Source organism: Stegostoma tigrinum, chromosome 9 (genome assembly GCF_030684315.1).
Source record: "Stegostoma tigrinum isolate sSteTig4 chromosome 9, sSteTig4.hap1, whole genome shotgun sequence".
Lineage (NCBI taxonomy): Eukaryota > Metazoa > Chordata > Chondrichthyes > Orectolobiformes > Stegostomatidae > Stegostoma > Stegostoma tigrinum.
The window spans coordinates 26,311,906-26,324,547 of record NC_081362.1 but is presented as its reverse complement, the minus strand read 5'-3'; the positions used below and the strand labels follow the sequence as shown (position 1 = coordinate 26,324,547).

At 40.5% G+C, this 12,642-nt stretch overlaps 1 protein-coding gene across 11 annotated transcripts in view; it reads left to right on the top strand.

Moving 5' to 3' along the window:
• The first annotated feature begins 308 nt into the window (after window positions 1–308).
• afdna (afadin, adherens junction formation factor a) overlaps window positions 309–12,642 on the top strand; it is a 213,809-nt gene continuing 201,475 nt past the window's right edge. For all 11 annotated transcript variants that reach the window (XM_059648433.1, XM_059648432.1, XM_059648424.1 and 8 more), the window contains exon 1: window positions 309–621. In XM_059648433.1, coding sequence (XP_059504416.1) covers window positions 523–621 — 99 coding nt within the window. In that variant the 5' untranslated portion in view covers window positions 309–522. The remainder of the gene's footprint in view (window positions 622–12,642) is intronic.

The window sequence follows — 12,642 nt, the reverse complement described above, 5'->3', positions numbered from 1 at the left end:
ATGCTGGAGTCTGAGATAACAAAGTGTGGAGCTACATGAACAAAGCAGGCCAAGCAGCATCAGAGGAACAGGAAAGCTCCTTAGAAGAGACTTCGCAGTGGGGTGTGAGGACATGTGGTCAAGGTAGCTGTGGGAGTTAGTGGGTTTGTAGTAAACAGATGCTAACTTTGACTTGCTCCATCTTCAAAACCTTCCAAATGATCTCTCATCACCGGCTCCTTCGCATTTTTCGAATGCGCATGCGGTAAGAAGCGGTGAATCACACCTCACGACACGGGGGCGGGGACTTTATTGTGGGTTGCGAGAGCGGCAGTCGGGCGGTGCTCGAGACTGAGCTGACGGTGGAGTGAGCGTGCGCTTATACATGAGTACGCAGCCGGAATCCGGCGGTGGCGGTTCCTCGTTCCTTATTGATCCTCTTCCTTCGCGGAAATTCACCTGACGGCTTAGACGCATATCTACAATTTTTTTGTTGGTCTGGTTGCGGTGTTTGGTTCGGACCGTGTTCCTCACTCACCAAGGATGGCGAGTCGTGAAGAGGAACGCACAAAACTGGCGGAGATCATTAACCACTGGAATGCCAACCGGCTGGACCTGTTCGAAATCAGCCAACCGACCGAAGTGAGTACCAGGGCCTGAAGGGCCGTGCAGGCCGCGGCTGACCCAATTCCCTAAGAACGTCTAGTCAGGCGTTTTAATAGTCCGGACCACGCAACCGGATTTCTGGATTTGAGATTGGAGAAAATGGAGAATTCTGATGTTTTGAGAAGCGTTTTTGCTGTCCGCCCTTTCCACAACAAAGGGCATCCCAGCCGGAGTACTGATTAGTCGTCTCGGCAGCAGGTTGGGGGTTGGGTGTTTGCTCTGGGGTGGGGAAGAGAGAAAAGAGTAGTGGTGGGAATGAGATAAGTGCCGAACTTTTGCCAGTGTTCTCTTTGTGACTGCAAATTTTTCTTTAATTTGGGAAGACATCCTGAATATTATCCGTCTGAAGAAGTAAAGGGCGTGTCGTTGTTCAGAAACCATTATGTTGGAAGTTCGAGTTTCCCCAGCTATCAGGCTTAGGGTAGCGCCAGAGGTTGGCTGCACCTTCCTGGGACGGGAGACAATTTCCTGCAGCTTCTTACAAGTGTTTCTGATTGTTATTATGATTTGTTTAGCTTTTTAGCACGCTTTTGTAAAACAATTGAGTTTGAACCCCATTTTTTCTTTGGTTTTTCAGGGTTTTTGTGTTCATCTCACCCTGTCATGAGTTAACTCCACATAGGTTTGAGATTCACACCCCAAGTGTCAAGTCATAATTTTTTTTCTTATTTGTACTGAATTCCAAACGATCTAGTGCAAATCGTATCTTAATACTGCAGACATTAAGATTTGCATTTTTTCCACGACTGCTTCAGTGTTATAAACAAAATGGAAAGAACAGACTTTGGCTGGGAACGTTTGAGTTGATTTAAACATGAGTATTAATCGCAATTTTGATAGTGTTCACTTAGACCTCCAAGTAACATAATAGAAATTTGTGGCTTCAGTAGTAAAAATATGCATTTAATAAATTGCAGCACAACTAAACTTTCTCCAAATGTCATAACCAGCAATTATTTTCTTTCTTTTTCTGTAAGATATCTTCCATAAAAATCAGAAACACTGATTTAGACTGTCATTACAGTCATCTCCCAAGATATATAGGGGGAGATTTCTTATAAAGCAGCATAGTTTTCCAATGCTTGAACAGGGGAGTGTCTAGAAAATGAAACTGCTATTCACTGATATGCAGCAATGAAATAATAACATCCTGGCAAATGTAGGAAAATACATTTGATTGTCTTGGGAACCCTAGTTTCAAGCTGTTGTATTATTCTAGTTATCAGTTTGTAATGTTTAACCCTACTAAGTGGTGTGTCATAAATGTTACTCACCTTTAGAGGTCATATGTCTGTTTCTGCTTTTTGTTCCTAGCTAAATTTGTTCATTGAGCTTGCCTTTTCAAGTTCTGGTATAATGGGCTAGTGTGTGTTTGTTTTTTTTCTTGGTGCATTGCATGTTTGGAAAATATGTCAATATTCAGACAAGCTGGAATGTGTGCAGCTGTCCCCCATGTTGGAAATAACAGTAGAATGAAAAAGGTCTTTAATTTTTCCTTTTGTGAATAAAAGCATCTTTGAATTGATGTTACTAGTGAATGAAAATACTAGGAATTTTTTATTCATCCATGGGATGAGGATGCTTGGCTAGGCAGCATTTATTGCCCACCCCAATTGCCCAGAGGGCAGTCCAGAGCCAACCACACTGCTGTCGGTCTGTAGTCATAAATAGGCTGGGTAAGGACGGATTTTCCTTTCCTACCAGACATTAGTGACATTCACGATCATGCTTAGACTCTTAATTCCAGATTTTTATTTTAGTTAATTCAAATTCCACAGCCTATCATGGCAGGATTTGAACCTGGCTCCCCAGAACATAACCTGGGTCTCTGGATTAACAGTCTGGCGACAGTACCACTAGGCCATCATCCCCCTTCAGAAATGTGGAATATTTACTGCAAACTAGAGTTGTATCACTTGTTTAAAAATGCTTGATACTTGTAGAACCCCCAAACACAACTAGCTCTCTGAAAAAAAGCTTGGCTTGTTCATAAACTTCTAATTTTGAGCTGCTTTTGTTGGGCATGTGATTGTTGAACATTCTTTGTTTTGATTAGTTTGTCCTTGTATTATGTTCTTTGTATTATGCTCTTGAATTTTCACACTCACCCTAGCTGTTGAGTAGCTCATTTGATTTACCGTTTTATTGAACAAGTGTTCTGTAAGAATACAGTGTAATATCTTGTCTGGAACACATCTTAAGCATGAATACAGGGAAAGTAGTTTCAAAAAGTCAGCTGAAATAATAGCCTCAAGTGGAAGAGCTGGCGAGGATGGGGAATTCGTATAGGAGCAGTTTATGTGTTGACGTGTCCAGCTGAAGTAGACTTCTGGATGTTTACAGCCTCTTTCATATCCATCTGTGAGCATCGTGATTTTCTTGCCAGGTGAAATTTTTTTCTGCAGTGTTTTGTTTGTGGCTATGATGAACATGGGTATGGGATGAAGAAACTCTTTTTGGCACCACGTCTGTACTCCTTGTGAGAAAGTGTGCTGAAAAATGTCAGTTTGGTTTTCAGTCCCTTCCATTGTTCAGTTTAAGGAAATTAAACACAAACATACGTAATAGACGTGACATTGTACTATGGATTTTAGTTGGCTGGTGTTTCCTTTTCCATTGTGAGTAACACTTGGTGGGACTACTTTTAGGACTTGAAACAAAAATATGTAGTGTTCTGTCCTTTTTTTTTAATCAAATGCCTTGCACTCACTTTTTGATAACATGGTGATTTGTGCTTGTGAAGTTCTTCATTGTTTACGTTTATGGCACTTGAATCTAAGATGGGTCAGCTTGAAATGTGATATGCTGTTGAAGTTAAAGATACAGCTGCCACCTAGTTATGGTTTTCTCAATCATTTGTGGGTTTTTAATCTGAGATTTCTGATTTCCAATTTCCTTGTGTATATAGCTAAATATTTCAAATAACAGCATATAATAGAAGCACGTTCTACCATGTGCAAAAGAAACCTGAATGTAGATCAGACTACCTCAGGGATCGAGCACTTGTACAGTAAGGCAACCTGGGATTCTGTGATGTGAAATTCTGCAACTAGGTTTTTCCAAGTTGATGTCCAGAAATGTCTCTCAACAGGTAGTGTACTTATTCCTAGAGAATTGTAAATGGCATATTGAAATGATGCTTAATTCCTGTTTAGCTATTGCTGGCCTTGTCATTAATGTACACTTGTAGTAATTAGCATAGTGTTTTAACTGAATATGCATGAGGGACAGAATTTGTGTGTGTGTATACACTTACATTTATGGTGGTTGGTTTAGTTCATTTGGCTGGGCAGTTGGTTTTTGAAGCATGTGATGCTGACAGCATGCATTCAATTCCTGCTTTCAGGTTACAGTGAAGGATTCCTTCTCAACCTCTTTCCTCGCCTGAGGTGTGATGGCTGTAAGGTTAAATCACCACCAGTCATGTGTCTCTGAGAAGACAGCCCTATGGGCTGGTAAGACTGGTGACTTGATATGTATTCATTTTAATGATTTACCTGTGAAAATGGGTAGTAGCGTAAAAATATGTAACTCTAGTCTGCAGATTTGTTGAATTGACCTCATGTATTTAAGAACTGTAAAGTAACAGAGCTGCCAGAAAATTATCTTATGCTGAAGTTTTTTATTTTTTTGATTTATCAAGCATGTGATAAAATGAAAGTTGATAGAGAAATGATGTGATTAAGCAACAAATTACCACAAACTTTTATTTGAAAAGAATGAAGGGCAGCAACAGTAAGAATAATGTAGTCGAAATGATTTTAAATAGTGTCTAAGACACAATAATATGCTGTCATGGTTCATAGTACAAAACAAATATTCCTGGAGGGAAACAATCCTTATAAAGCCAAGATGGATTTAAGCTTTCACTGCACTTCTGTCCATTTAAGGAAATACATTCTGTTCTAACAATAATTTAAATGTTGCATTTTGTCTTGTGGTCATTAGGACAAATGTCAGCATACAAGCTTTTAATCTGATTTACAATTATACTTGCATTAATTAAGGTTTTCTGACATGTTAAGGCGCATATCCAGGACAGGTAGGACTTGGACCTGGACCTCTGAGCCAGAGGTTAGAAATCTACCAATGTGCCACCAAGGATCCTAATCATTAATGTACTCTCCTTGAGAAAAGGGATGCTGATTGAAGATTGTCACTGATTGGCGGAGGTATTGCCACAGGCACTGTTGGTCTCTTCATTTTCCTAGGTACTTCAAAAAAGGATGTGATACTCGAATGTTTTGTTCTTAGAAGTCTGCAACAAATTTGTTTCATTTCATAGGCTTGTGTTGGAACAAGAATTCATGGAGGATGAGATTGAGTGGATTAATTATAAAATACCTAACCTATGCTATGCCTTGTTTATGCTTGTGGGCTTTGGTAGGGTGTTTACTTCACTTGTGTTTGATCTGTTTATGCTTGTATCTTGCCTCAATAAGTAACCCGACTGAAAGTAACACCTGCATGAAGTGCAGTTGTGTTGTAAACTTAAGTAAAAATATTTTGGAGTTATTTTGTAAAAATACTTGTTCATGGGATGTGACAACACTGGCTATTGGTGATTATCACCCATCCCTAGTTTTCCAGAGCGTTGTTGGTCTGGAGTCGCATGTAGGTGAGGCAGGGTAAAGCTGGCAGATTTCTTTCCCTAAAGGACATGTAATGAATCAGGTTTTTACAATAACTGACAGTAGCTATGTGGTCATCGTTGACTAGGTTTTTTTAACACCAGTTTTTTAAAATTGAATTTAAATTACTCTATCTGCTGGAGGAGGAGGGGAAACTTTGAAATATTCAGTAGGCTTAGATAAATTTACAGAATGAATTGTGAAGCAAAATTAATATTGTCATATGACCTTTTCCAACTTTCAGAGGGATTTTAGATTGATATTTACATCATTCACTTGCTTTTCTTGCCAGAATTGTTACATGTCCTTTTCATAGGTAAGATTCATACTAAAATAATGAGCCTGCAACTACCAGTGATATTGATTAAAATATTAGCCAGTTCATCTCATTAAAGGTATTCATGTATGGAATACATCTGTCACACTCACTATCATGTTTATAGATGGAGGGCAGATTAAGATGAGTTAGGAAATGAGTGACATGCTATAGCATCTCAAGCTTGAGACTGACCTTGAAATCACATTTATTTATAGATAATATTCCTGAATGGGTTAATTAGAAATTATGACATACTTCTGAAGCAGGTGGAACTTTGAACTCTTACTTCCTGGCTTAAAAGTAAGGACACTACGATTGCACCCTCTCTCAATATTTATACATTTGGCCAAGTTCAGCTTCTGGTAAATTGTAACCCACCGGATGTTGATAGTGGAAGATTGTACAACCTCGAGGACCTCCCTCAGATGTCCTGGGACTGAAATAATTGATCCCCAACCTCCGCAGCCATCTTCGTTTGAAGTTTCACATAGCATAAAGGATGGAAAGTTTCCCATGATTCCGAATGACATCAATGTTACTAGGAGTCCTTGCTGCAATACTGTCAAAATGTGCCTTAATGTCAAAAGCAGTTGCTCTTACCTCAACTCGGTCAACTTGTTTTATGACTGCAGTGAGTCAGTAGCTGAGTTATCCTGATAACCCCCAAATTGAATTTCATGAATACTTCATTGTTGTTTGTGTGCTGTGTGACAGCAATTGTGGTGATGCCTTCCATTAGTAAGTTGCCAACTGAGTAGACTGGCACGTTGTATTTTGTGTTCTGTGGGTGAGCAAACGTGCAATCCACTTCCAGGTGGATGCTAATGTTGTAGTTATTTGGAACAGCTTGCCTAGGGCAGTAGCTTGATTTGCAGCCTTGGTCTTTAATACTATTGCCAGAATGTTGCCAGGGCCACCTACTCCACAATATCCAATACCTTCATTCATTTATTATGTAGAGTAGATCAGATTGGTTTGAGTATGACACCTGTAATTTTGGGACATAATGAGGTGAAGATGAGGGATCAGAAAATGGTTGTCATTGCTTCAGCCTCTTTATGCCAATCTTTTTCTCTCCACCTCCCCAAATAAGCATTGACAATTGGAGTAAATTTATCATCTTCCCTGGGTTACATGCAATGTCAAGGTTGTGAATGGGTTCTGTAGTTGAGAACACTTATAAGTGAATTTGTGTGGAAGTTGGAATGCAGTATTGAACAACATAAAGTTGCTGTTCATGTGTATGAGCAAACATTTGCATATCAGATCTTTAAAATAAATATTAATGTACCCTGTATGGGATCTTGTTTATAGGTAAGAGCACGTTAAGTTGGATGTTTGTAAATTTGGGGCCTGCTTGTGTTTGTTTAATTGTTATGATGTACCTGTTTTGGGCTGTGGTGAGCAAAGTCAGAAGTCACACGACATCAGGTTATAGTCCAACCGATTTGATTTCAATCAGAAGCTTTTGGAGCATTACTCCTTCATTGTGGCTACTATCAGCACCACAAACTGCTGACTCAAAGTGGAGAGGATCTTCAAGAAGGTGTCACGTAGCGACACACATCAAGTTTCTGCGGAGATGCAAGAAAGCACACAAGATTCTCAAAGGAGTACAGACCACAAATCCACTCGAGTCATTCTGCAGCAGACTATGCTGAAAGAGTCTACTGTTGCACCTATCGCACACTCCTCAACCATCTTGTACACAACTTCTATAATCAGACATCACAACTTTGAAACCAAGATAGAGTCCGTATTCCCAACTTGTGCTGAGGACATAGCGGGTCAGCTATGAGACACTACCAAGCAGATGAGGCAATGGAACTGTGACACCTAGTATACGCCAAGAACAGAAAACTTGAGAAACTCTGCATCACCACCAGCAGTAACCAAACCACCACTAGTATCATTTTTGAAACCAGTACCACCACAGAAGTCCATCATCAACTTGTCTGATCGCACCCCTCAACCAGACAAAATCTGAGATCTCAGCCAAGGGCTCAATTTCTGTCCCACTACCAAAATGAATCCCGTCAGTCTCAGACAGGACTTCAGGCAAATGAGACAGACATTTTCCATAAACCCCAAGTTTATCAGCAGTTAGCCCAGTGAGCCAACCAAAGAATTGGAACAGTTGCAGCATCTGAAGGAGTTCGACCCCTTGGGAAAGCTGACCTAAGCAATTCAAGCCGTCAGAAGATGTGTCCACACCAGATTTGTCAGCTGCATTCAAGATTGCCCAGAATGCCTTTGTCTCTGTGACATCTGCTCTCAAGACCAACTGTAACATTGTCTGGTTTGACGACAAAGCAGAAGCCATCATTTGGAACTGAACGGACTACTGCAGAAAGGCGTACTGACAATGGAATAAGGAAGAATGCTGCAAACAATTACCTGCCTATCCAGCCAAAACACACTGGTCAACTCAGCAAACTGCGCCAGACCTTCAGAGTATCCTGTGCTCTCATCCCACATATTTCTCGTAGGAGATTCCAATGCCTTCCAGAGATACACTCAGCCATCCAATTGTGTCAGGCAACGGGACCATACGTGAGAACCTCTAACTACATTGAGGGTATCTTAACCCATTGTACAAAGAACCCTCAGCTTCTGTCGTTGACACTACGTACTTAAAGAAACTCAGCACCCGTGGACCAGTCAAGCCAGGAACATTTTTCTTCACAACAGACCTTTCCATCCCTCACACCAGCACCGCTGCAATAGCCTCAGTATGCAACACCTGACAACTGCCAATTTCCAGGTGCTATCTTACAACTCATCCATGCCAACTACAATATCTTTACCTGTGACAGCCAGATCTTTATCTAGTTAGTTGGAGCAACCATGGGGATTGGGTGTGCACCCTCATATGCCAACATTGCACAAGTTTGAGCAAGACTACTTCACCACACAGGATCTCCAACCAGTGCTATACACCAGATAGATACCAATATATTTTCTTTCTTTTTGGGCTCATGGTGAAGAATCACCTAAACTACACAGCGATATCAACAAATTCCATCACACCATTAAACTTGCCAATGGGCTACTCTTCAGAATCGGTTTCATTCTTGAGTTCATGCACCTCTGTCAAGAATGGACTCCTCAGCATTCTACTGCAAGTCAATGGATAACCTCACAAAGATTTACTTCTCTAGTTTCTACCCTGAACACATTAAAGCCTTTCTGAAGAAGGGTCCAGACCCAAAATGTCAGCTTTCCTACTCCTCTGATGTTGCTTGGCCTGCTATGTTCATCCACCTCTACACCACCTTATCTCAAAGAAGCCATCCCTTAAGGACTAACCTTGTGCATATACAGGATTTGATCAGGCGACGAGGAACAAACCAGACACCTACAGCCAGTGAAAGGCTCCCTCGTAAGAATCGGATACGATGCTCAGCTCATCGATTGGCAGTTCTGACGTACCACAGTGGAAAAACTGCAATGCTTCATCTGATTTGAAGGAGCAGCGCTCCAATAGCTTGAGAGATTTTAAAGAATGTTATTGGACTATTACCTGTGTGACTTCTGAATTTGTTTAATTGCCCACTACCATTTGTGCCTGAATGTGTCTCGACTGCAGAGCTTTGATCTGATCAGATGGTTGTGGAATATCTCAGCTTTTGATGTGTTATTTGGGGATGATGTTAATGCGGTTTAAAGTTAGCTGTGAGATTGAGGCAGAGAAATAGTGAGCAATTGGGAAAGAAACAATACATGGTATGTGTGAATTTCATAGACATTCAGATATCTTGTATTCAATTATCTTCCCTGCTGGAATGAATCTATCTGAAAAGGCTGTTGGACAATTTTCCATAATGGATGGAATCTCCTATGGAAGCACTAGAATATGACACCAGCTCTAAAGTGCAATTCCATGATCTAATTTCCCTGATCAGGAAGTTGGAATAGTGCATGTCTGGAGATCTTGGAGATGCTATAATCTTGATCATTTTCATGAAAGATGATTTGAGTGTTGTCAAGCACAGGGAAAGTTTTATTTTGGGTCAGAATTCTCCCCATTCCCCAATCCTTTCTTTTAGTCCGTATGGATGAAAGGCTTATTACAGAATTGTTGTGTGAATTCTATTGTCCAATGTGCATGACAGGTATGATCTTTAAGACAAGACAGGCAACTATGAGAAATGCAAGAAGCAGTACCAGAGAGCTCTGATGAAGGGTCTAGGCCCGAAACGTCAGCTTTTGTGCTCCTGAGATGCTGCTTGGCCTGCTGTGTTCATCCAGCCTCACATTGTATTATCTAGGAAAATGTACCTGTTTTAGGATTGTGAAAAGCTGGGAATAAGATTAAAAAACAGGTCTTTAGGAGTCATAGTCTCTGGATTGCTATTGGTATACGTGCAAATTGGTATAGGGAGACAAGGATCAGGGAAATAAACATACGGCTAAAAGAGTGGTGTGGGAAAGAAGGTTTCCTTTTTGTGGGGCACTGGCATCAGTTCTGGGACAGGAGGGATCTCTGCTGCTGGGATGGACTTCACATGAACAGGGCTGGGTCCACTGTTCTAGCGAAAAGGATAAATAGGGTGGTCAGTAGAACTTTAAACTTGTAAGTGGGCGGAAGGGAAGAGTGAACATACAGGGAGTACAACAATAAATGGAATGCAGAGCAGCAGGTTAACAGGTGACAAGAAAGCTTCAACTCCATTGAAAGTTAGAGTAGAAGAACTCTAGCTGTTAGTAATGGAGGTGATAGGACCCAAAAAGAAGGTGCAAAAACTGGCATACGGGCATTTTATCTGAATTCTTGGAGTGTTCGAAACAAGGTGAATGAGTTGACAGCACAAATCATGGCAAATGGGTACAATTTAGTGGCCAATTCAGATCTTCCCTTTGTCATGAAGTCAGAACATGATTGCTGCTTATTGCACGATGTTCAGCATTCATACAAATCTATGAATTAGAACAGGAGCATTGCACCCCTTGAGTCTGCTGTGGCATTCAACAAGATCATTTTCTGATCTATTGCAACCTCAAATCCACATTCCCATCTACTGGTAGTTTTTTCTCCTTGCTTAACCAGAATATATTTACCAATGCCTTAAAAATTATCCAAAGACTCTCTCTCTTACCACCTTTTCAGGAAGAGTGTTTCAATGATTTATGACCCAGAGAGAAGGACGTGCTTGATCTGAGTTTTAAATGGGTATTCCCTAATTTTTCGATAATCCCTTGTTCTTGATTCTCCCGTGAGAGGAAACATCCTCTTCAAATCTGCACTGCCAAAATCGCTCAGGATTGTATAGGTTTCTGTCAGGTCAGCTCTTGATCTTCTAAAATCCAATGGATACAAGCCTAGTCTGTTCGACTTTCCCTCAAGTCATCCTGTCCAGTGCAGCTATTAGTCTAGTAAACCTCCTGAACTGCTTCTATATACATGCGTAAATAAGGTGACCAATATTGTACAACACAGTACTCTCTAGATGAGGTCTCGATTTAGATCCCTAAGCCCTGTATAACTGAAGCATAACCTCCTTGCTTTTGAATTCCATCCTCCCCAGCTGACATTCTGTTACCTTTCCTAAATACGTATTGTACCTGTACTCCTGACCTGTTTTGATTTTCGTTGTCCCTGACCCCTTTGCATCTTAGACCTCTGCAATCACTTTTATATTTACTGTTTTTTCTAATTTTTTTCTGCCGAAATGGGGGATTGCTCATTTTCCAATGTATTCCATTTGCCACATTTTTGCTCATTCACTTTTAATCTCTCTGTAGCTACCCTTACAATTTGCTTTCCTACCTGTCTTTGTTTCATCAGCCAATTTGGCAACTATGCCAATCTACTCCATCTAGGTTGCTTATAAGAGTTGTAAATAGTCCAAGGACGCAATACCAATCCCTGTGGCTCAGCACTCTCTTGCCGACCTGACTTTTATGGTTACCTTGCTTTCTAAAGGCCAGCCATCTTCTATATGCCATTTTTGTGGTGTCTCGTATGTCTTCTGGAAATCTAACTACGGTATATCTATTCATCCACAGCACCTGTTACTATCTCAAAGAAGTCAAATAAATTGGCCAAAAATGATGTCCTCTTCTCAAAAGTGAATCTACCTGATTATCTTGGTCTTACCCAACTGTCCTGCTACTACCTCTTGGATAATGACTTCTAACAGTTTCCTTGTGAAATGTTAAGCTAACTGGCTTTTACTCTCCTGCTTTCTGTCTCTCTTTTTAAAGAATTTGTATTTTCCACCTTCAAGTCTGATAGTCCCTTCCCGACACCTTGCAAAACCTTAAATACTGGAGCAGCTTGGGTCCGTAATTGGTACAAATCTAAATGCAGTGCAGGAATAGAGGAACCCAAGTGTATATGTCCAGAAGTTATTGAAATTGGCTGTTTGATTATATATCATTTCTGAGACTTTTTAAAGAGAAGAAAATAGTACAAGAGTCAGGATATTGTGTTGAAACTTGTATAAAACACTGGTCCAGCCTAAGCCAGTGTGTTGCATCCTCTACTGGGGAGCTGCAATTTGGAACGGATATGAATATACTCTAGAGTGCAGAAAAGATTGGTTTAGAATGATTCTAGAGATGAGGGACTTATTTGGAATGGGGATAGATTTGATTATGGTATATAAACTTAAATGGGGCCTGGGTAGAGTAGGAAGGGAGAAACTGATCTATTCCTGCGTGGAACGAGAATGAGAGGGCACACAAAGGCAGCAAGAGTGATGAGATAAAACTCAAACACAAGTTGTAGAGATAATGAATGCACTCGGAGTGTGTGATAGAGACAGTTTCAATTAAAATATTCTTGTAAAAAAAAAGTTGAACTTTTTAAAAAGATGACTGTGTGCATGTTGCTGAAAAAAAACCAAGTGAATTGATCACGTGAGTTGATGCAGACTTAATGGGTCAAAAAACCACCTGCACTGTATCGATTCTGTGAAACTTATTCAGTGAAGCAGGAGCAGACTGGATTGCCAATGCACTCTTGTTTATGGATTTTTGGGAAAAAAGTACGAGCAAGGTGTTCAGATTTGGGAAACTGAGGTGGGCAGTGGCAGGGCAGGG